This window comes from Nyctereutes procyonoides, unplaced genomic scaffold (assembly GCF_905146905.1).
Source record: "Nyctereutes procyonoides isolate TBG_1078 unplaced genomic scaffold, NYPRO_anot_genome, whole genome shotgun sequence".
Taxonomy (NCBI): domain Eukaryota; kingdom Metazoa; phylum Chordata; class Mammalia; order Carnivora; family Canidae; genus Nyctereutes; species Nyctereutes procyonoides.
Genome location: NW_026575131.1, coordinates 48,279,959 through 48,299,836, shown reverse-complemented (window position 1 = coordinate 48,299,836; position 19,878 = coordinate 48,279,959). Strand labels below are relative to the sequence as shown.

General features: G+C 50.4%; 1 protein-coding gene and 1 pseudogene across 1 annotated transcript; both read right to left on the bottom strand.

Annotated features, from left to right (window-relative positions):
* Positions 1 to 12: 12 nt before the first annotated feature.
* DDX39A (DExD-box helicase 39A) lies at positions 13 to 8,179 on the bottom strand. The gene is made up of 11 exons (XM_055343945.1): positions 8,095 to 8,179; positions 4,027 to 4,238; positions 3,765 to 3,892; positions 2,850 to 2,942; positions 2,282 to 2,465; positions 1,459 to 1,577; positions 990 to 1,121; positions 781 to 890; positions 535 to 679; positions 244 to 391; positions 13 to 162 (listed from the first exon to the last, which is right to left on the bottom strand). Exons 2-11 carry the CDS (start codon positions 4,232 to 4,234, stop codon positions 146 to 148), a joined length of 1,284 nt encoding a protein of 427 aa, XP_055199920.1. The 5' UTR covers positions 4,235 to 4,238; positions 8,095 to 8,179; the 3' UTR covers positions 13 to 145.
* A 10,489-nt stretch (positions 8,180 to 18,668) lies between these two features.
* On the bottom strand, positions 18,669 to 19,175 carry LOC129522200 (60S ribosomal protein L37a-like; annotated as a pseudogene).
* Positions 19,176 to 19,878: the final 703 nt, after the last annotated feature.

Here is a 19,878-nt window from a genome sequence, read left to right as displayed (position 1 = left end):
GAGGAGCCAGGATTCCGTAATAAAACTTTACTCTTACACAAATCTACATCTTTTAAACAGTAAAAAGGAAGGCCCACTGACGCCTAGGAAGAGGGCTGGCAGCAGCACTCAGGGAACAGGGCCGCTCTGGCCATCAGGCGCGTGGTTACCGGCTCTGCTCAACTGTAAGACAGAGAGGGAGGCCAGTGAGATGGCGAACAGGGTCCCAGCCCGAGCCCGGCCCCTCAGCCACCCGACACTTACTATACGTGGAGATGTCGATTTCTTCAGGAAGTTCTGCCACATTCACTTCAAACCGGTCCTGAACGTCATTGAGGATTTTTGCATCATTCTCGTCAGACACGAAAGTAATAGCCAGACCTTTGGTCCCAAAGCGACCTGCACGGGCCACCTGCAGGGAGACAGGAGCAGGGGGTCAGGTCACAGAGACACAGCCTGGGGAATCTGAGAAGCAGGGCCACATCCCCACTCACCCACGGGACATCTTTAGGGATGGGGACACTAGAGAAGGGACACCTTAGTGGAACCACTCACTCGGTGGAGGTAGGTGTCCGAGTCCTCAGGCATGTCATAGTTGAAGACGATGTTGACTCGCTCAATGTCCATCCCTCGGCCAAACAGATTGGTGGCCACCAGGATCCGCCGCTGGAAGTCTTTGAACTGCTGATAGCGCGACAGACTGGGTGCAGGAGGAAGAAGAGGCGGCCATCAGACACGGGTTCCTGCGTGGACTCCCCACGAGGTGCCGGCCTCGGACCTCTGAGGGCGGCAGGCACTCACCGCTCCTCCTGGGCCATGCCCCTGTGGATGGCAATGGCCGGGAAGTTCTGCTCCACGAGGAGCTGGGCCAGGGCCATGCAGCGTTGCACGGACTTCACAAAGATCACCACCTGCAAGGGAGGGAGGCAGGAAGCGGCGGTCAGGGGTCAGAGCCCCTGTGCACTGACCTCACATGGTCCCAAAGCCCAGGAAGGGCCACACGGTGTCACCTGGTTAAACTCCAACACATCCAACAGATCGAAGAGCTTGCGGTTCTTCTCACTGTCCTTGAGCTTGACGTAGTACTGCTGCAGTCCATGCAGTGTGAGCTTGGTTTCGTCGTCTACAAACACCTCCATGGGCTGTGCAGGAAGGGGCAAGCGGGGCTTACTCCTTGGCATCTGGCCTGCCCAGAACCTTCTAGCGAAGGACTCCATGCTGCGAAGCTTCGCAGAGGGCTGCTGCACCTCAGTAAATGCCTTTCTCCCAACAGCTGATCTAAGCTCTGGTCTGACTCAGGTACAGACCAAGCTCAGCTCCCAGTCTGACAAGATGCAGAAGGGAAGGAAGGCCCCTGGGTCTCCCGGCATTCTCATGTGACGAGAGAAGTGTGGGTGTCCTGAAGCAGCAACAGCTCAGGACCCGAGACTCAGAAGGCCCAAAGCTGCTGTACAGAGACTGCCGTCCCACCCTACTCACATCTTGCATGAACTTCCTGCAGACCGGCCTGATCTCCTTGCTCAGAGTGGCGCTAAACATCATGCACTGCTTCTCATGGGGTGTCAAGCGGAAGATCTCCTGCACGTCCCGCCGCATGTCTGGGGGCGGAGGGGCAAGAAACAGGTAGGCATGAGTGCCTGGCAGACCATGACCCCCACCCGAGACCAGCCCCAGCTCCTCCCAACCTGTGCCAGGGAGCTGTTAGCACCATGACGAGGGCAGTGTGAGTCGAGGAGTGGAGGGGGGATGAGTCCCAGGTGCCTGAAGGGCTGGACTCGGGGTGAGCACAGGCGCGGGGAAGCTGCCATCCACTTACACGCTGCCAGAGCGGAGCAGCCGTGCCAGCGCGCCTCGAGCCACGCTTCAGGGAGGGGAGCCTGAGGCAGAGACAGCCGCTGGGGTGAGAGCTGCAGCCGCCTCCCAGGACACAAGCCCCATCTCCCAACGGCCCTGGTGGGGCTCACTGAGGGCAGGCAGGGGCCTAGAACTAAAGAGGCAGCCAGGCCACCACATTCCAAAGGCTAATATGTACACACATCCGGACACAGCTCCTTTGGGCCCTGTGGCCCCTCAGCTGGGGCTCACAAGCAGGTCACTCTGCCAATGCTAGAACTTTCCATAAAATCATTTACAGAAGACCTGTGTGCCAGCTACCCATGTGACCCCTCTCTGGGGCAACCTTCGCCTATCCTGTTGGGGCCCACCTGGCTTTGAAGTCTGGGGGGTAGGGAGACTGTGAGGGTGGGGAAGAGTGTGGCTGGGTGGGCCTCCAGCAGCTCCCAGACCCAAGGAGGAGACTCACCCAGTTGCTCCAGCATCTTGTCACACTCATCCAGCACGAAGTGCTTCACGTTCTTCAGGTTCAGGCTCCGGTTCCGCACTAGTGCCAGGATCCGGCCTGGTGTCCCCACCACGACATGAGGACAGTTCTTCTTCAATACCTCTTCATCCTTCTTGATAGAAAGGCCCCCAAAGAACACAGACACCTATACGGGTGGAGAGAAAGTTGCTTTTGCCAATCTGAGCACTAGAGGCTCGTACCTACTCCACAATGATGGCCACCTGGCCCGTGGCCCTAGCAGCTCGTGCTCCAGCAGCACCCCCCCAAGCCCCCAGGCCTAGAGCCTGGGGACCAGAAACGCCTGAGAGCCTGGCCATGAGTCTGGTAGAAAGCAGTCCCACGGCTGGGACGAGCACAGGCCTTTGGGGGCCATGCATAATTCATCAGGCTTTTAAGGAGCATAAACCACCGCAAACCTCAAAGGCAGCCTCTGCAGCCAAACTTGGTAAACACTGGCTGAGCCAGACCCAAGACAAGGCTGCAGAGGACCGTGCATGCAGCACACCCAGCCCAGCCTGAGGGGACTTACCTTGACACTGGGCATGTACTTGGAGAAGCGTTCATACTCTTTGCTGATCTGGAAGGCTAGCTCCCGTGTGTGGCACATGACCAAGACTGTCACCTGCAGGGCAGGTGGAAGAGAGACACTCAAGTCAGCATTCCAAGTCCTGTCTCAGCCAGAGCTCATGCCACTGTTCTTCCTCGGGGGCTCATGCCCACTCGGCCCCTGCCCCTCTCCAGGGTGCCTGCCGGGCTGCTCCCCACACTTCCAGTCACTGGAAGGTCCAGTCCAGGTGCTCCACCTTCTCCCCACCCCCCACCTGCCATTCACTCCCTATGTCCCTTCAGCTAACGAGGCTTGTCTCATGCTGCCAGGATCCACAGGGAGACCTAGCTGATGAGATAGCCCATGCTAATGGCTCCCTGGGAGTCTGCTCTCTGGCTGGCCCATGACCACCTGAGAAGGAGGCTGCTCCTGCCTTCAGGTCCACGGTGCCAAGTGCTGTGACCACACCATAGCCTCCCACTGCATCTCCCTCTCCCCCAGTCACCCCTAAGGAAACAAGGGCTCTTGCACTCACAGCCCACGGACGTGTGCCCCAATGTGACAAAAGCACAACACAGGAATGCACCTTGATTCTCCTCTGACAAAATTCATGCATGAGAAAATAACTGTCAGCGAAAACAATAGTAAATTCTCATGCAGTATAATTTCACCTGAGTAAACCTGCACAATCTAGAAAAGCACATGACAAATTAACAGCTGTGTCTCTGGAGAATAAAACCATGGGCACTTTTTCAGCTTATCGTTTTGTCACAGCTAAGTACCATACTTAATTTTAAAAGCCCACAAAGAACACAGGAACAGGAACTTTTAATGAGGGGAGCCATAGCTATTGACGCCTCATACAACCTGGGCCCAACAGGGAGGGGACCCACTCACCTGTCCATTAACTGGCTCAATCTGCTGCAGGGTGGCCAGTACGAAGACCGCCGTCTTGCCCATCCCAGACTTGGCCTGGCACAGGACGTCCATGCCCAGGATGGCTTGGGGAATACACTCGTGCTGGACTGAGGGAGAGAGCACGCGTGAGCAACCAGAAACCAGATGCTCCCTGTGTGTAGGCTCCTCGCCAGGTGGCTGAGGAGACCACAGTGAGGGTGGTCAAAGGTGGTTCTTGGCGGGGAGAAGCAGGAAGGCATACCCTCAGATGGATGCTCAAAGCCACAGTCCACTATGGCCCTCAGGAGCTCTGGCTTCAGCAGAAAGTCCCGGAAGCCAGAGCTGTGGATGGAAACGTAGGAACCCTTGACATCTTTCTTGGGGGGAGCAGGAGTGCTCTCTGGAGGAGCCTGGGGCTCTTCATCTTCCTCATAATCCAGAAGCTCATTTTCCACATCCTGTTCTGCCATGGTGCTGAGAATAGAGGAGGGAGCCGAATGAGAAAACCTACTCATCGAGGGTCACTAAGGGAGAAGACCGCCCAGCACTGCAGTCTGTTAACACAGGCCCAAGAAAGGCAAGGCACTGGAGCCACCTTACAAGCTGGCACAGAAAGGACCCAGATGATGAAGCTGATGGCCATCACTCTCTGATCCCTTTCCCTTATTACCACCCACCCTCAGATTCCTGCAGAATATCCCACCAGCTCCACCTGGACAGCACCTCCTAGCCTCAGCCTGTCATGGTCACACCCTGCCCTCCTGAGCACCACCTCACCTTTCCCTGGGCCCCCGTCCTTCATGCCTACACCCCTTCACCTCAAGGGCCTCCCTCTGCTCTCAGAGCGAAATCCCCACACTTTCCCATGGCTTGCACATCCCTCCTTGTTGGCCCTTGCACACCTCCTTCCACACTACCCCTTTCAAACCACCCCCGGCCTTGTCTGGCTGCTCAGACTCACCAAGCCCCTACCCTAAGCTTTTCCAGCACACTGCCACCACCAGGACAACTCCAATGAACCACCTCAGCCCATTAACCTAAAGGAGTTCCCTCTCCACCACTGCCCAAGGAGTCCACGGGCCCACACAAGGGAGGACCCTAGAGACCAGATGTGGCTGCCAGAAAGCTGGAGAGACTGGAGTCTGTGAGAGAGCAGAGTGCGCCCTGCCCCAGCTCCTCCTGCTATTTGTGGTCTGCACAAGGGAATAATTAAGTACTCTCACGAACAGGCTTCCCATTGGGCCCAAGCCAATAAAAGTAGAGCTGAGATGGTAAAGAGAATTAATACAAAACTTGCTCATCTCCTAGCTTTATTTAATCCAATACATGCACAGCACCTACTGGATGTAAGCTACAAGGTACCCAAAAGTGAGATTATGGTCTTTTGTCCTCCCAACCACACCCCAGCCTCCAAATCCAGAGCAAGGAAGTGGTGAAGCAGTCCCTCTTCTTCCTGAGCTGGATGTGGAGGGTCCTGGGCCCACTTTTTGGTCCTCCCTCTCTCATTCTCTCTGCGCCTTCATCCAGCCCCAGGGCTTTAACCACATCTGTGTGGAGAGGTCCCAAACTTATGTCTCTAGCCATAAGTTACCCAGATCCCCTCAACAACAGCCTGGTTACCCAGATGCCTCATTTACATCTCCCCTTGGAAGCTGGACTCAAAAGACCCAGAGCAAAACCCTCTGTTTCTTCCTGCAGACCTGCTTCTCAAAAAAGGCAATTCCATTCTCTCACTGGCTTTTTCTCTCCCCCAGTCCAGTCAGCTCAACAGGACAATCAGGTCACCTCTCACCCCTGCCACCTCACTGGTCTCAAGCTACCTCTACTGTTCCTTCTTTTTATATATAAATAATCTTTATACCCAACATGGGGCTCCAACTCTGGACCCCAAGATCAAGAGTCATGTGCTCTTCTGAATGAGTCAGCCAGGTGCCCCTTCACCTTTCTTTTAAAATTAGAAGTTTTACTGAGATATTCACAAGCCTACTATTCACTCCTTAAAATGTACATACAGTTCACTGGTTTTTAATATTTTTAGGATGGTCAGAACTATGTGGAATGACCACTGCAGCTGGAGTGCATCACACATTTCAGTCAGGTCAAAAAGACCGGGACCCTTTACCTGTCTTCCTTCCCACCCCCACCCGGTTGGCAACAGCTAACCTACTTTGTTTTCTATGAATCTCCTGGTTTCGGACAGCTCATAAATGGAATCATACAATAAGCCACCATTCATACAGCTTCTTTTACTTGGCATGTTTTGACATTCATCTGCTCGCTGTGTGGTTTGCATCCGTACCTCATTCCTTGTCAGAGCTGAACATTCCCCTGTACAGGCATACCAGTTTATCCACGGTCAGTTGATGATTTGAGCACCATCACCCTGTGCCTGGATTATGGGAATAGTCTCCTCACTGGTCTTCCCTTTTTCCATCCCCTTCCATCTTCTCTCCCCAAAGCGTAAAAGTTACATCAGAAAATGTCACCCCTCTGTTCAAAACCCTCCACAAGCTCCCACTGTGCTCAGAAAACTCAGGAGTCCTCACCATGATCCATCAGACCCTACATGAACCGACTGCCCCTCTACACTCAAACCTCACTTCCTCCATCGCCCTCACTCGCTGGCCTTGTTGCTGTGCCTCAAACGTGCCCTCACTTCCATCAGGCCTCTGGCTCCAGGACATCTCTTGCCGGCCCCGAGTAGAAAAGCACCCTCTTAAAAGTCAGGCCTGCCAGCCCAGAGCCTAAAGCACTCAACAGCAATAGCTGAATGAATAGAATTAGAATTCAGGTTTTTTTTTTTTAATTTTTATTTATTTATGATAGTCACAGAGAGATAGAGAGAGGCAGAGACATAGGCAGAGGGAGAAGCAGGTTCCATGCACCGGGAGCCCGACGTGGGATTCGATCCGGGGTCTCCAGGATCGCGCCCTGGGCCAAAGGCAAGCGCCAAACCGCTGCACCACCCAGAGATCCCATGAATTCAGGTTTCAAGGCAAGGTTAGGGGCTAAAGCAAGCATATATCCTTAACTGATTCTTGAAAAAAGTAATCTGAACAGGAAGGGGTTATCTCTCAGGTAGCAGAGAAAAGAACAGGAGCTAGGAAAGGTCAGCCCCAAAGCACCAGGCCCTTGTGAGGAATGGAGAGCAAGACTGGCTGGCTGAAGCAGAGGTAGAGGACAAACTTGGGAAAGCTGGTCAAGTCGAGGGCACTCACGCTTTATTCCCTAATAGGGAATCACTGATGAGATTTTTTTTCACTGATGAGATTTTTGAGTTGCGTGACTCAATTGCCCCAAGCAATTTACTCCAAGAGTAGAAAGATGAGTGGGGAACGAGAACAGCAGCAGGGAAAACCAGTCACTAAGAATTAACCACGTTGGGGGTGTTATGAGGGAAGAATAAGGTGGATCATTCAACAGGGCAGGGCCACCTCTGGGGTAATCCCTGGGCAGAGAAAGCCTAGTCACCTACTCTGACTGTTAAACCCGGGTGCCCCAAGAGGTGATGGTGCATTTTAGAGAAAAATACAGGTCAAAAGAAGGCGTTTTGTTATTTAGGGGGGCGATATTCAGGGGCGGCCCGAGTTTGACGAACAAGATGTTCTAGGAAGTGGCTAGACAAAAATCTAAAGCTCAAAACAAATTGGAGGAGAGGACGGTGGGGGTTAGTCCCACCCAGCGGAGGGGGGCTGCGACGGCTGAGGCCCCAGGAGCAGACCAACTGGAAAGCTGACGCCCGATAAGTGTCAATCCAGACACGCCCACGGGTGCCCATTCCCTCTCAAAGTGCCCCCAGGGAAGACTTCCACCTCGGAGTCTGCCTCTGAGACATCTTTTCTTTTCTAAATCTCTGGAACCCCGAATTCCCTAAACACAGAGCAAGAACACAACAGAGTCCCCTGTCGTGGCTACAAGCTCGGGTTCCTCCCACCGCAACCCCAGGCCCTGGCGTCACCCCCCCACACACACCCACACCCCGAATCCCTCCCCAAACGGCCTAGGCAGTCTCCTCGAGCAGAGAGGATTCCTCGCCAAGTCGGGGTCGACCCGCGGGCCGCCATGACAGCCCCATTCCCGGAAGCGGGCTGACTCCCCGCGCGCCAACAGCCACCGGCGCGCCCCGCCCCCCCGGGCCGCGCATGCGCCGTGGCGTTCAACGGCCGCTGCCGCGCGCGGCTGACGCCCAAACCGCCCCGCCCCCCCCCCCCTCGTCTCGCGCCCCCTCCTCTTCCTCTTCCCCTCAACCCCCCGGCGTGTCCCCTCGCCCGCTCGCCCGCAGGTCCGAAGTCTCCGCACCGCGCCCCCGCGCCCCAGGCCCACCGCTCACCTGGTTCCCCGTTCGCCTCCGCGTGCTGCTGCGAGGAAAGCCGTCCGACTCTGGTTACCGGCCGCGCGCCCCGACACGAGTTGCAGCGCTTCCTGCCTCCTACGTCGGACTGCGGGTCTGCTCACTGGACGGCTGGCTTTTCACTCAAGAGGGGCGGAAGCGGTGATTGGATCCTGCAGGAGGCGTCTGGAGGCTATTGGTGAAAGCAGCAAACGGGGCGTGCCTCATGCCTCGGATTCATTGGTCAATCTAAAAGTAGGCGCCCTGGGCTGAGGCCGACGTGAGCCCGTGCGCTGCCACGCGATTGGCGGTTTGCCCTTGGTGGGCGTCGCCATGTTTAGTACTGGCAGCCGAAGCCGGGGAGGATTTACCCCGTGCGAGTATCTCGCGTTGCTGTTGCGTGGCTCCTACGCCTGGCGGTGGAATTCAGGGCTTTGGAAGGGAGCATCAACCCGCGGCGGCCACTCGGTTCTCCAGGGTGGGGGCTCTGAAGGAGTCCTGGAAAGGATCGGAGACCGGAATGGCTCCAGTGTGGAGGGGTCGGTTTGCGCCGGCTGTGCCAGCTCCCCTTTGCTGAGACTCTCGTCCTGAGTCAGACTGTGTGCAGGTGGCCTTCCAGGCTCGGGCCACAAAACCCAAACCAGAAGGGTTTTTGTTATAAAGCTTTTTTTTTTTTTTTTTTTTTAAATTTTACTTTTCCCCTTGTATTACATTTTCCCAACCTTACCCACGTCCCATTGTCTCCACTACCCCCGGTACTTTACTAAGGTAAATGTTATAGTAAAAAGGAAAAGTACACGGAGTTTTGAAGATTGACAGGCAAGTGACAGTTGCCCAGGGAAGATAGAGAACATTTCCATCCCCGCAGAAAGTCCTGTTGTGGCCCTCTCTGGTGAACCGCACCCCTTCCCCCTAACCAGGCAAAAGACGATGTGGAATTCTATAATTCTGATCTTGAATTTCGTATAAACAGAATCCTGCAATAGATTGTTGTTTGTACCTGGCTTCTTTTGCTCAACAAACTGTTGTTGGAATTTGTCTATGTGTTGCATGTATCGATAGCTCTTTTTCCTTGCTGAGTGGTAGTCCACGGTGTTGATACATGACAATATAGCCAGTATCGTTTCTCCATTCACCCGTTAGCGGACATTTGGTTGTTCCTAGTGTTTGGCCATTATCAATGAAGCTTGTACAAGTATTTTCATAAACATAAGTGCGCTTCTCCAGGGCATATGCCTAGGAATGGAATGGTAGGCCCTAAGTCATGTGTGTGTTCAAGTTTAGCAGATCATGATACGCTTCGTCAGTTGTTCTGCTTTACACTCCGAGTAGACACTGTGAAAGTCCCAGTAACTCCCAATCCTTGCTTATACCTGGTACGGACAGTCTTTCTCAGCTGTGTTTTGATTGGGGATTTCGGGTGGTGGGGGAAAGGGAGCGGAGATAAGCTGGTCAAACATAATCCTGCCACAACATTCCAACCTCCCTAAGCCCCTGACACAGTTAAACCTTCCTCCATAGTTTTCCAGGAAGATCTAGCCTTTCAACTTCATTTAGTGTAAGCTATCTTGGAGTCAACGTTCTAGACAACAGATTCAAAACTGATGTCACCAGAGATACAACTTCAGTCAAAAAACCGAATGAAGAGAAACCAGTCAATTGTGAGGGAGGCTTTAGGTAATATAAGGTAGATATTGTAGGTAATAATTACACCATAATGCTTACAGAGCTCCTCCTTTGTGCCCAGCAGCTCTAGGATGAGGATGAGGCATGCAAAATCTAAGGGGGCACCAAAACCTGTCATCAAGGTAAATAATTTTAGGGACCTCTGGGTGGCTCAGCGGTTGGGCACCTGCCTTCAGCTCAGGTTGTGACCCGGGGATCTGCTCAATGGGAAGTCTGCTTCTCCCTCTCCCTATGCTGCTCCCCCTGCTTGTGTTCTCTTTCTCACTTACTCTCTCAGATAAGCCCATGATCACATTGGGCTCCCAGTGGGGAGCCTGCTTCTCCCTCTACCTGTGTTTCTGCCTCTCTTTCGTTCTGTGTCTCTTATGAATAAATAAATCTTTTTAAAAAAGATAATTTTAATTACTATTTTAAAACCACCCTTATTTTTATTTTTTTTAAGATTTTATTTATTTATTCATAGACACAGAAACACAGGCAGAGGGAGAGGGAGAAGCAGGCTCCCCACTGGGAGCCTGATGTGGGACTCAATCCCGGGTCTCCAGGATCACACCCTAGGCTGCAGGTGATGCCAAACCGCTGCACCACCGGGGCTGCCCTAAAACCACCATTTTTAAATAATAAAAAGCACTATTTTAAAATAAAAATTAACTTTTTAGCATAGCCCAGGTGGCTCAGCAGTTTAGCGCCACCTTCAGCCCAGGGTGTGATCCTGGAGACTCAGGATCAAGTCCCACGTCAGGCTCCTGGCATGGAGCCTGCTTCTCCCCCTGCCTGTGTCTCTGCCCCTCTCTCTCTCTCTGTGTGTCTCTCATGAATAAATAAATAAAATATTTTTTAAAAATCTATTATGATCAAAATATTAAGTAAAGACAGGATCAGTAACAGTGCTACATGGAGCAAAGCCATATTGCTGTCTGAAGCAAAAGGGAAAGATTGGGATAACTGATCCTGTCTTTATCTAGGCTTTTTGCATGGATTTTGATGTCAAAAATTATTGGATTAAAGCATTGTGTGTCTTGGGGCACCTGGGTGGCGCAGTAGGTGAAGCATCTGCCTTCAGCTTAGGTCATGATCCTAGAGTCCTGGGATAGAGCCCAGCCTCGAGCTCCCTGCTCAATGGGGAAAGTCTGCTTCTCCCTCTCCCTATGCTGCTCCCCCTGCTTGTGTTCTCTTTCTCACTTACTCTCTCATATAAGTAAATAAAATCTTTTAAAAATAAATATAATAAATCAATATTATGTGCCTTGATTTTTGGCACCCCTTAAATGTTGTACCTGAGTGAATACTTCACTCTCCTCACCCTAGTTCCCACCCTGGTGCTCAGTCTGGTTCTGAGAAATCTGAGCCTAGCACCTGACTGAATTCCCCACCTGAAGCAGATGAGTGCATGTATTAACATCTGCACTGTCAGATGGGTAACCTGAGGTTCAGAGAAAGTTAGTCCCAGGGCCAAGGTCACATAGTTGGCGGGGATCCAAGCCCAAGCCATCTCCCTCCCTTACAATTGGCCACTTCCTACAAAGGTGGAGATAGAAGCCAAAGTAAGGTAACTTGGAAACCCAGAGAAAACCTGCCCCTGGGGAAAGAAGAGGTGCCCCAGGAAAGCAGATGAGAGGCAAGCTTGGAATAATTAATTATCTGAGGTGAGTTAGGGAGGAGACAGCCAAAGCCATTTGCATCCTGTTGAGAAGAGTAAAAATTAATAAACAGAAATCTCACTAAAATAGAGTTGAGAGGCCCAAAGGGGGAGCTCTCACATAGAAAGAGCCCTTTACATTCTCAACTGGAAAAAGCCTGTACTGTTATGTAGTGGGAGGAAGATTTTCTCCTGAGCCAGCAACAGCCTAATCAATGAGAGTCACAACTCAGCCAATGAAAAGCCACTCCACTTGGAGGGTCTCCTGGCTGGCTCAGTGTGTGGAGCATGGAAACGCTTAATGGGAGTAGGGGTTGTGAGTTTAAGCCCCACCTTGGGTACATAGAGATTTCAAAAGGAAAGGAGAGGGGAGGGGAGGAGAGGAAGGGAAAGAGAGAGAGAGAGAAAGAAAGAAAAGAAAAAAGGAAAGAAGGAAGGAAGGAAGGAAGGAAGGAAGGAAGGAAGGAAGGGAAGAGAGAGAAAGAAAGAAAGAAAGAAAGAAAGAAAGAAAGAAAGAAAGAAAGAAAGAAAGAAAGAAAGAGAAAGAAAGAAAGAAGAAAGAAAGAAAGAAAGAAAGAAAGAAAGAAAGAAAGAAAGAAAGAAAGAAAGAAAGAAAAAGAGAGGATCCCCAGGTGGCTCAGTGGTTTGGTGCCTGCCTTTGGCCCAGGGCGTGATCCTAGAGTCCCAGGATCGAGTCCCACGTCGGGGTCCCTGCATAGAGCCTGATTCTCCCTCTGCCTGTGTCTCTGCCTCTCTCTGTGTGTGTCTCTCATGAATAAATAAATAAAATCTTATAAAAGAAAGTGTTTGCAAGGCTCAATTGGCTAAGCCTCTGACCTTTGGTTTCTGCTCAGGTCAAGATCTCAGGGTGGTGAGATCAAGCCCCATGTGAGGCTCTGCACTGGGGCTCTGCACTGGGTATGGAGCCTGCTTCTCCCTTTCCCTTTGCCCCCCCTGCTGCTTGTGTGTTCCTTCTCTCTCTTGCTCACTTGCTCACTCTCTCTTCAATAAATAAATAAAATCTTAAAAAAAAACCCTCACAAATGAATAGATCAAAAACTGGTCTGATCCAGTGATTCCACTTCTGGGTATTTACCCAGAGAAAGTGAAAGCTAATTTGAAAAGATATATTCCTCCTTTTGTCTCCTACAGTATTATTTTTTTCTGCAGTATTATTTTTAATAGCCAATATATGGCAGTAACATAAATGTCCATCAATAGATGGATGTATAAAGATGTGCAGGATGCCTGAGTGGCTCAGTGGTTGAACATCTGCCTTCAGCTCAAGTTGTGATCCTGGAGTCCCAGGATTGAGTCCCACATCAGGCGCCCTGCATGGCCTGCTTCTCCTTCTGCCTGTGTCTCTGCCTATGTGTGTGTGTGTGTGTGTCTCTCATGAATAAATAAATAAAATCTTAAAAAAAAAAACAGAAGAAGATGTGGTATACATATAAAATAAATTATTATTCATCTATTTAAAAAAACAGCAAAATCTTGACATTTGGGACAACATGGATGGTCCTAGAGAGTGTTAAGTCAGACAAATACCATATGATTTCATTTGCATGTAGAATCTAAAAAACAAAACAAACAAAATCAGAAACAGACTCACTAATACACAGAACAACCTAGTGACTGCCAGAGGGACCAGGGACTGGAGAGATGGGTGAAATAGGTGAAGGAGATTAAGAAACACAAACTTCCAGGGTTTTGTTTTTGTTTTTGTTTTTTTAAAAGATTTTTTTATTTATTTGTTCACGACAGACACAAAGACAGAGAGGCAGAGAGACAGGCAGAGGGAGAAGCAGGCTCCATACAGGGAGCCCAAGGTGGGACTCCATCCCGGGTCTCCAGGATCACGCCCTGGGCTGAAGGTGGCGCTAAACTGCTGTGCCACCGGGCTGCGCAACTTCCAGGTTTTTTTTTTTTCTTTTTAATATTTATTTATTCATTTATGAGAGAGAGAGAGAGAGAGAGAGAGAGAGAGAGAGAGGCAGAGGGAGAAGCAGGCTCCATGCCGGCAGCCCGACGCGGGACTCGATCCCGGGACTCCAGGATGGCGCCCTGGGCCAAAGGCAGGTGCAAAACCTCTGAGCCACCCAGGGATCCCCTCCAGTTTTAAAATAATGAAGTCATGGGGATGAAAAGTACAGCATAGGGAAAAGAGTCAATAATATGCTGATAATCTGGTATGGTAACAGATGGTAATTACACATCACAGGGAGCACTTCATAGTGTATATAATTGTCAAGTCACTATGTTGTACATCTGAAACTAATATAATATTATACACAATATAATATTGTACACCAACTATACTTCAATTGAACACACACACACACATGCATACAGAATCAACTATTATAAAAAGAAGAAACAGTGGTCCATCCATATCCTTGAATACCAGTAAAAATAAAAAGGAATAAACTATCGCTATATACAACATTACAGATGAACTTCAAAAACATCATGTTCTTGGGGTGTCTGGCTGGCTCAGAAGAACATATGACTCTTGATCTTGAGGTCGTGAGTTTGAGCCCTAAGTTAGGTGTAGAGATTACTAAAAATAAATAAACTTATTTTTAAAAAGATTTTATTGGGATCCCTGGGTGGCGCAGCGGTTTGGCGCCTGCCTTTGGCCCAGGGCGCGATCCTGGAGACCCGGGATCGAATCCCACATCGGGTTCCCGGTGCATGGAGCCTGCTTCTCCCTCTGCCTGTGTCTCTGCCTCTCTCTCTCTCTCTGTGACTATCATAAGTAAATAAAAATTAAAAAAAAAAAATAAAAAGATTTTATTTATTTATTTATTCATGAGAGACACACACAGAGAGAGAAACTAAGACACAGGCAGAGAGAGAAGCAGGCTCCATGCAGGGAGCCCTATGTGGGACTTGATCCCAGGACTCCAGGATCACACCGAAGGGCAGGCGCTCAACATCTGAGCCACCCAGGCATCCCTAAACAAATAAATTTAAAAACAACAGCAACAACAACACAACCCATCATGTTTTTTGTGAATATACTGAAAATCACTGGGATCATACACTTAAGAAAGGTAAATTTTATGGTATGTAAATTTCATTTCAATAGAAAAAGCAAAACATGTTGAGTGAAAGAATCCAGGCATAAAAATTCCAGATATTAAACAACAACAACAAAAAAATCAGGGATGCCTGGATGGCTTAGCAGTTGAACGTCTGCCTTTGGCTCAGGGCGTGATCCTGGTCCTGGGATCGAGTCCCGAATTGGGCTCCTTGGGCTCCCTCCGGGGAGCCTGCTTCTCCTTCTGCCTGTGTCTCCGCCTCTCTCTGTGTATCTCTCATGAATAAATAAACAAAATCTTTAAAATAAAAATAAAATAACTTTTAAAGATCATAATATGATCCCATGTGGTATGAAGTTCAAGTGCAGGCCAAATTAATCTATGGTGATAGAATTTCCATAAGGTTGCCTGGCACAGGGCACAAATAAAAGCTATGCAGCAGGGGAGTGGACTAGTTGGTGGCCACAGGAATCTATACATATATAAAAATTCATGGAGCAGGGTGCTTCAATGGCTCAATCAGTTAAGCATCCGACCACTGATTTCATCTCAGGGTCCTCGGATCAAACCCTGTGTCACTTAGTCACTTATCTTGGAGTCTGCTTGTCTCTCCCTCTGCTCCCTGAAACTTAAATAAATTTAAAAAAATTTTTTTTTTTTTTTTTTAATCGCAGAGCTGGGTGCCTGTGTGGCTCTGTTGGTTAAGTGCCTACCTTCGGCTCAGGTCATGATCCCAGGGTCCTGGGATGGAGCCCCATGTCATCGGGCTCTGCTCAGCAGGGCTGCTTCTCCCTCTTCCTCTGCCTGCCACTCCCCCTGCTTGTGCTGCTCTCTGTCAAATAAACAAACAAACAAATAAATGAATAAAATCCCCACCCCCCCAAAAAAACCCCACAGACCTGCCCACCGAAGGATTTGTGCACTCCACCAGGGGTAAGTTGTGCCTCAATCAAAATAACTAACAATCAAAAATTTAAAGACATCCCTTATGGTTAAAACGAAGTCACCTGTGTTCACCTTCCCACTTCCACTCCCCTCCCCCACTACCGAAACAACTACTTAAATAAAAAGAATGATACCGAACTGAGCTCCCTTGTTCTGTGCTTTACAAGAATTAATTCATTTAAGCTTCCCAGCAACCCTATGAGGGGAGGTGCCACTGTCTCATACCTCCTTACAGATGAAGAAACTAAAGCACGGAACAGTGAAGTAACTTGCCTAGAATCCTACTATTGGTGTGTGGTGGTGCCAGGATTTGAACTGAGGTGGCCTTTGTCACCTCCTCCAGGGTGCCAGGCACACCAGAGCACACTACTGTCTGCCCGGTTTATAAACTTGATACATAGTTTCACATTCTGTTTTTCAGTAATTGGTATAAGCAGTATCAAACTGTATCATTTTCTTCTACTTAACTTTTTAAATCCCTCCCCTTAAAGCAAAGTTTTTGAGTTTAGCTCTGTGGATACATTTAGCCTTTCTGGTGTTAGAACAATCTACTCCCCTTTCTGTTTCTGGCACCCAGCTGGCTGGAGGGAGACTTGGTTTGCAAAGAGTCTTTTGAGAAACAATCCTCACTGAGTTCCTCCCCTGCTAAGAATCAGTCAGTGGCTCCCACAATCCTCAGGGTCAAGTTTGAACTCCAGGGAGGTGCTGGAGCCCCTCCATTCCCACCATCTGTGGCATCTGGAGACTGTCTCCACTCCAGGTTCATCAGCACTAAACACTCCAGCCACACTCCATGATGCCCTGTTTGTCCAACCACCTGTTCACCCAGCGGCTATTTATTTGAGCACCTTCCATGTGCCAGACTCTGTTCTAGGAGCTGGGGACTCAGCTTCCAACAAGACAATGATCCCTGTTCTTAGAGAGCTGACATCCTGATTGAGACAAACAAGTAAGAAAATAGAGGAAAATGTATTAAAATTAGCAAGGAAGAAAAATTGAGGTATGTGAGGGGTAGAGTTTGGTAGAGATGGGTTGGGGCCTGTTTTAGGTGGAGATGCAGTCAGGGAGGACTTCTCTAAGAAGGTGGCATTTGAGCAAAGATGGAAATGAAGTGAAGAAGAAAGAATACCAAGGCAGGAAGGAAAAGTATTGCAGGCAGAGGGGAAACAGGAAGTACAGAGGCCCTGAGGTAGGAATAGGCATTTTTGAGGAGCGGTGAGGAGGCTGTTTGCCAGAGTGGCGTGAATGAGGGGAGTGGAGCAGGAGATGGGGGGGTGAGGGAGGAATCAGGACATGCCAGGTTCTCCCTCATCCACCTCTAGGGCTTTGCCCCTGATGGTCCTTCAACTAAACACTCTTCTCCTCTTTACTTACTTTGCGGTTCCCAAGTTTGTCCTCATCCCGGTGCCAGCCCCTCTGCCTCTTCCACAGTGGGGCAGCTGCCTCCATAAGACATCAACAGTCCTGGGATACCTTTCTCCTGACACCTCACATTGTATCCACTCATTCATTCTGCAAAAATTGAGTGAGAACAGGCCAAACGTTGGGCAATTTCAGAAAGGAGCCACAGTTAAATAAAATGGGGCCATAATTGTAATAAGTAGGACAGGGTATGAAAAGGTCTCTCAGAGGAGGTGACATTTAAACAGAGACCTAAATGATCAGAAAAGACTAGCCATGGGGAGATGGGATGGAAGGGCATTCCAGACTGGAAAACAGCTAGTGCAAAGGCCCTGTGGTTGGAAGCAAAGTAAGAATATTTTAGGAACAGAAGGAAGGCCAGTGTTGCTGGATGGGGATGAGGGGAGAAGAGGGGGATGTGGCTGGACAGGTGGCAGAGTCCTGACAAGGCTACCCTATAGATCAGGGGAGGGGCAGGTGTTTTTCTGAAGACCTCCAGAGAACCAGGGACAGGTTTTCCAGCAGGCAGAGGTGGGGGAAACCTTCGGGTTTCCGAGGCCCCAGAGCAGATTGGAGAGGGGCCAGAACAGCCTCGGGGAGGTGCCAGTGCAGTTATCATATTTGGATGAGATTGCACATTAAGTCCTTGGTCTCCCTGTTTCAAGCCTGAGTGCGACTTTGTTTCCAGTGCCACCAAAGTCCCCAGCGGGCATCGATAAATATCCACTGAATAAACGAATGTTGGAAGGTTGGAGTGAGAATTTGGCAGGGTTCCCCAGCTCCATCCAGGGAGGAGGGAGCCTGGGATCTGGCAGGCAGCAGAAAGCCCATCCATGATCACAGTGGCCCAGTCCCTGGGCCAGCATAGAGCCTAGCTTTGCCACATCCTCTCCACCTGTAAAATAGATGGGCTGAAGCATTAGGAGAAGACAGGGCAAGGGGTATAGACATCCCAGGTCTATAACTGGGGATTCTAATAGCTCTCACTGTGTCCACTCACTCATTCCACAAAGACTGAGTGAGCATAGGCCAAATGCTGGGCAATTTCAGAGGAGTGATTAAATAAATATGACAGCATGGAATGGTCTCTCAGAGAAAGCGATGCTCAAGTGGAGACCTAAACTGTAAGAAAAGTCTTGAGGAGATGTGTGCCTCAGTTTCCTCATCTGTAAATTGGGAGCAAAAGAAATAGCTCAAAGGATTCTTGAATTCAATTGATAAATAATCAAGGATAGCCAGGAGGCTGGTGTGGCTAGAAGGAGTGAGCAAGGGGAAGACCTGGAAAGAGAGGTGAAAGGGAAGTTCACCTTCATGACGGAGGTAAATAGTGCAGGGCCTGTGCTCTTTGGGCAGGACTTCGGCTCTTACTCTAAAGAAGGTGGGAGCCATGGAGGGATCTAGGCAGAGGAGGGACAGGACCTGACTCAGGTGTTCACAGGCATCCTCAGGCTTTTCTGGGGAAAATATACTAGGAAGTAAAGGGTGGAGCTGGGAGCCCTGGGAGGAGGCTACTGTGCTGGTCCAGGTGAGCGATGAGACCAGACCAGCTGGGGGTTGGGGAAGGGGTGAGAAGTGGGCAGATTCCAGGTCGGTGTCATTCTCTTCCTTCTCCTCCTTCTTTTTCTTTCTGTTAAAATTCTCTAAATAAAAAAGGATCCCTGGGTGGCGCAGCGGTTTGGCGCCTGCCTTTGGCCCAGGGCGTGATCCTGGAGACCCGGGATCGAATCCCACGTTGGGCTCCTGGTGCATGGAGCTTGCTTCTCCCTCTGCCTGTGTCTCTGCCTCTCTCTCTCTCTCTGTGTGTGTGTGTGTGACTATCATAAATAAATAAAGATTTAAAAAAAATTATTTATTTTTTAACTTTATTATATAAATTAACCCATTTATTGTAGGCTAGCAATGTTTCAAATGGCGGAGCTTCTACTGGTCTTTCAACTCCTTCAGTCTTCTGATGGCAGACTTTACTGTGACAGCAGAAGTGGTGTTGTAGGTCCAGGCGCCCCCGGCCACGGTCTTCATGCAGGAGCCGCAGTGCCAGATGCCCACAGCTCGCCTTTTCATCTTGGTCTTGCCGCAGAAGGAGCAGGTGTACTTGGCGTGCTGGCTGATCTCGATCTTCTTCACCATCTTCCTGAGCGAGGCCCCGTAGCGGTCCCGTATTTACCCATGATCCCCACCTTCTTGGTGCGTTTGGCCCTGTTGCCGCCAGCCAGGTCCCAGCCCAGAGAGGAAGACAGATTTAAAAAAAAAAAAAAAAAAAGGGAAAGTAAACATCCAGCCCTCATCCCTAGGTAACCAAAGTACCCTCAGCCCGCAGCATTTTGGCTGGTCCCTGCAGGGCACCCAAGTTCAGGCTCAGTCTCCATGGAGCGCCCCGCCCTGAGCCCCAGGGACCAAGGTTTGGCTCACTCACCCGGTTTCTAAGGGAGTCCGAGGTCAGCCAAGAGCCAAGCTGCACGCTCTGGAGACTCCGGGGACCCTGGAGAAGCTCCATGGAGGCCTCCACTCTCCTCCTCCACTTGGGCACGAGCCTGCATTTATGGACCCCCACCTGTATGCCACAGCTCTGAAGAAAAGGTCTGCTTCGTACCACAGGGAAAACTGAGTCTCAGCGGGCCACAGGATCCTTAGGGCCCTCAGCGAGAGCCAGTGACAGAGCCGGGATTCAAGCCATTTTCATAGCAAGGGCAATCCCATTAAAAGCCACGGCAGCTAACACTTATTGGGTCCTTACTAGTTTCTCAACACGGGGCATGCACGATCTCACTTAATTTTATCGACACCAGAGGGGTGGGTTGGTAAATCCAGTCTCACAGCTGAGGCGCTCACGATGTGGGGGCTCCCTCCGGGCACGGGATGCTGGGATTTGAACCCAGATCTGCCCAGAGCCCGTCTGCAGGCAATGGGGGATCCTTCCCAGGAGACTCGAGTTTGCAGAGGAGGGGGCGGGGCGGGGGGAGATGAATCGCTTTTGTTTTTAGAGGGGTCCCGGGAGGCCCGAAGGCCTCTGCCACGCCCCGCTTTAACGTGGCTGCGTCTTTCCTTCGGGTTCCCGCGCGCTCAGCTGGG